Below are 2,452 nucleotides of genomic sequence, written 5' to 3'. Positions count from 1 at the left end.
ATTTCATTATTTTCTATACAATATTATGTACTTTTTGACATTTATACAATAGTTCATTAGTAATTGTAATTCAGATCTTCAAATTATTAAAAAATGTATGATATAACATTTATCATTGCAGTAATTAATTATTCTTTATTCATTCTTGGTAATTTTAGTGATTTTATTTTAAGTAAACTCGTCGGAAAAAAATTTAATTTGAATACTCGGCAGAGAGGAGATTAATCATTCGGACAAACAAAAATGATTTATTTCTCGGAACACAGAATTCATAATCTCTTTTTCATTTGTATCAAATTTTTTTTAGTTGTCACTACTTGAGCATGGAGAATAGATATAAGGAGACTAATCTGTAATGCATGGACTTCACCAAAAACGGTCACTTCTCTGTTGCCAGAAGTACGCACGCAACACTGTGTAAAATTACACTTACGTATAGTTCAAAACTTTCCGAGCGTGGCGTGGCAACCGCACTTAAAAAAATATGGCCGCCTCCATTGTTTTGTTTTGACAGGGGCGCTTGAACAATTAAATAATTAATAATCAGACAATTCTAGAAATAGAAAAGTGTTCATTTTCATTTCCACTAGTTTGGTCTCCTTATGTCTATTCTCCACGGTCTTGAGGGAGACGAGCCTAGGCACAGTGTGCAACTTAAGAATGGGTTCGTCCGCTCTCTGGTGGTAAGCAATAAATTGATGTTTTTTCAAATAAAAGAAATTTGTTAAATAAATAAAAGGATTATTGAAATCTTATACTCAAAGGTACAAATTCTTCATCAATGACTCTTGATATTTTCAAATTGTATTGTCCCGGCGGCCACCCTTGCACTTCAAGGCCCTTGACAGCGAAAATTGAACCACCTTCATCATACTTTACGCGTTGTCCTTGTTCATTTAAGTGACCATACCACATTGTTGATACAAATAAAATGTCAAATTCAGGACCTCCAAAAGTGCATGCGCTGACTCTGTGTGCAGGTATGGGAATAAATTGTATTATTTCTTTGGTGTCTGTATTAACTTGAATGACCTGAGGAAATTGAAAAAAATTATTTTTATTTAAAGCTTCTTTTTTGGAAATACTTTTAAAAAAATTGAAAAATCCTTACTCCTCCACCTTGATAAAGGGGCACCCAGAGATTACCATGCCTATCAATTGTGAGACGACGCGGAGTTCCCGTCCTGCCTTCTTTTGCCCAGTTGTAAGCGACTACAGGTAGTTGCCCTAAAAACAGTGATTTAATTACGTCTTATATTAGAAAAACCCACATTTACACTACATAAATTCATTGATAAGTTGCTTAAACCTAGGATGTTCCACAAAATGTCTTAATTAAAACAGGAAATGTAAATATATATAGTTTTACATCTTTGAAGAAGATTTTCGTAAAGAATTGTTTATCAAAAATTCATTTATTTTATTTAAAATTTAATTATTTTGTTAAAATTCGTTTTCTTATTTAATTTTTTTCATTTGAAATCAACTAATTCAACTTTTTGGTTATCGTATACGGGGAGTTATTTCTCAAGTGTCCTACTGGATAACAGTTGATGAGGAAATAATTTTGTCATTCGAACAAGTATTGACCGAGGGGGAGGTCGTGAAAGTTTAAGAATTTTCTTGATAGTCGTTTATTTCGGCGATTTTCAACTCTTCTAATAGCGACGAAAAAACTTTTTTCTAGTATAGTTTCGATAGAGTTTTCAGCACATATTAAATTGGTCTTATGCATTAAAAAAAGCATATAACCTTAAAAAATTAAGGTCAAACATAACTTTGACTTTTTTCGAAATAAGAAAGGTTTTTTTTGTCTTAAAGAAAAAGCTTATGTACGTGCATGACGCTGGCGTTCGAGCCCCACGGAACACCATGGTGCCTTCATGGTATTTTTTTATGAAAAGTAATAACATATTCTGTATATTTGGTTATTCTTTCTATTTAACAGGGTTGAGACTGCCATTAATTAAATGTCTGCATTACTTTCACTGATGAATTTTGAAAACATTTTGAATTTTGGAAAATCAAGTTATTGAATAAGAGGTCGGCTTGAAAAAGTGCTTTTATGGATTAGGTAAAATTAAAGATAGGAGATTTTCTTATGTTAATGCCTCGTCTTCTATCTGCCTTTCGTTTTTTAGTAATCGTTCTTTTCACTTTATTTTCTAATTCTCGTTTCTTCTCTTTTTTGGAAAGTAGTAGCATTCCGTGGCTGAGAGAAATTTCTTTAATTAAGGTTGATACAAGCACCTTCGAGGTGATAGGGAAGAAAGAAAAAAGGGGTTGTAGTGCAGGATAGTAACTTTTGGGAGCGTGACCAGAAATTTCTGAGAAATAGTGGTAGAGGCACAGCATGGAAAGTGCGGAGGAAGGGGTTAAAGGAGGCGGGAAGTGGTGATGAAAATGTGACAGTGGGTGGATAAGTGGAGGGGGGGGGCAACCAACTTTCTGT

General features: G+C 33.5%; 1 protein-coding gene across 1 annotated transcript in view; it reads right to left on the bottom strand.

Annotated features, from left to right (window-relative positions):
• Positions 1 to 520: 520 nt before the first annotated feature.
• The window catches only part of LOC117176954 (regucalcin-like), a 45,014-nt gene continuing 43,082 nt past the window's right edge, over positions 521 to 2,452 (bottom strand). The window contains exons 4-5 of the mRNA XM_033367370.1: positions 1,112 to 1,227; positions 521 to 1,032 (exon numbers count right to left, since the gene is read on the bottom strand). Of these exons, the coding sequence (XP_033223261.1) occupies positions 742 to 1,032; positions 1,112 to 1,227 (407 nt within the window). The 3' untranslated portion in view covers positions 521 to 741. The remainder of the gene's footprint in view (positions 1,033 to 1,111; positions 1,228 to 2,452) is intronic.

This window comes from Belonocnema kinseyi, chromosome 7, assembly GCF_010883055.1.
Source record: "Belonocnema kinseyi isolate 2016_QV_RU_SX_M_011 chromosome 7, B_treatae_v1, whole genome shotgun sequence".
Lineage (NCBI taxonomy): Eukaryota > Metazoa > Arthropoda > Insecta > Hymenoptera > Cynipidae > Belonocnema > Belonocnema kinseyi.
This window is presented reverse-complemented; position numbering and strand designations above follow the sequence as displayed.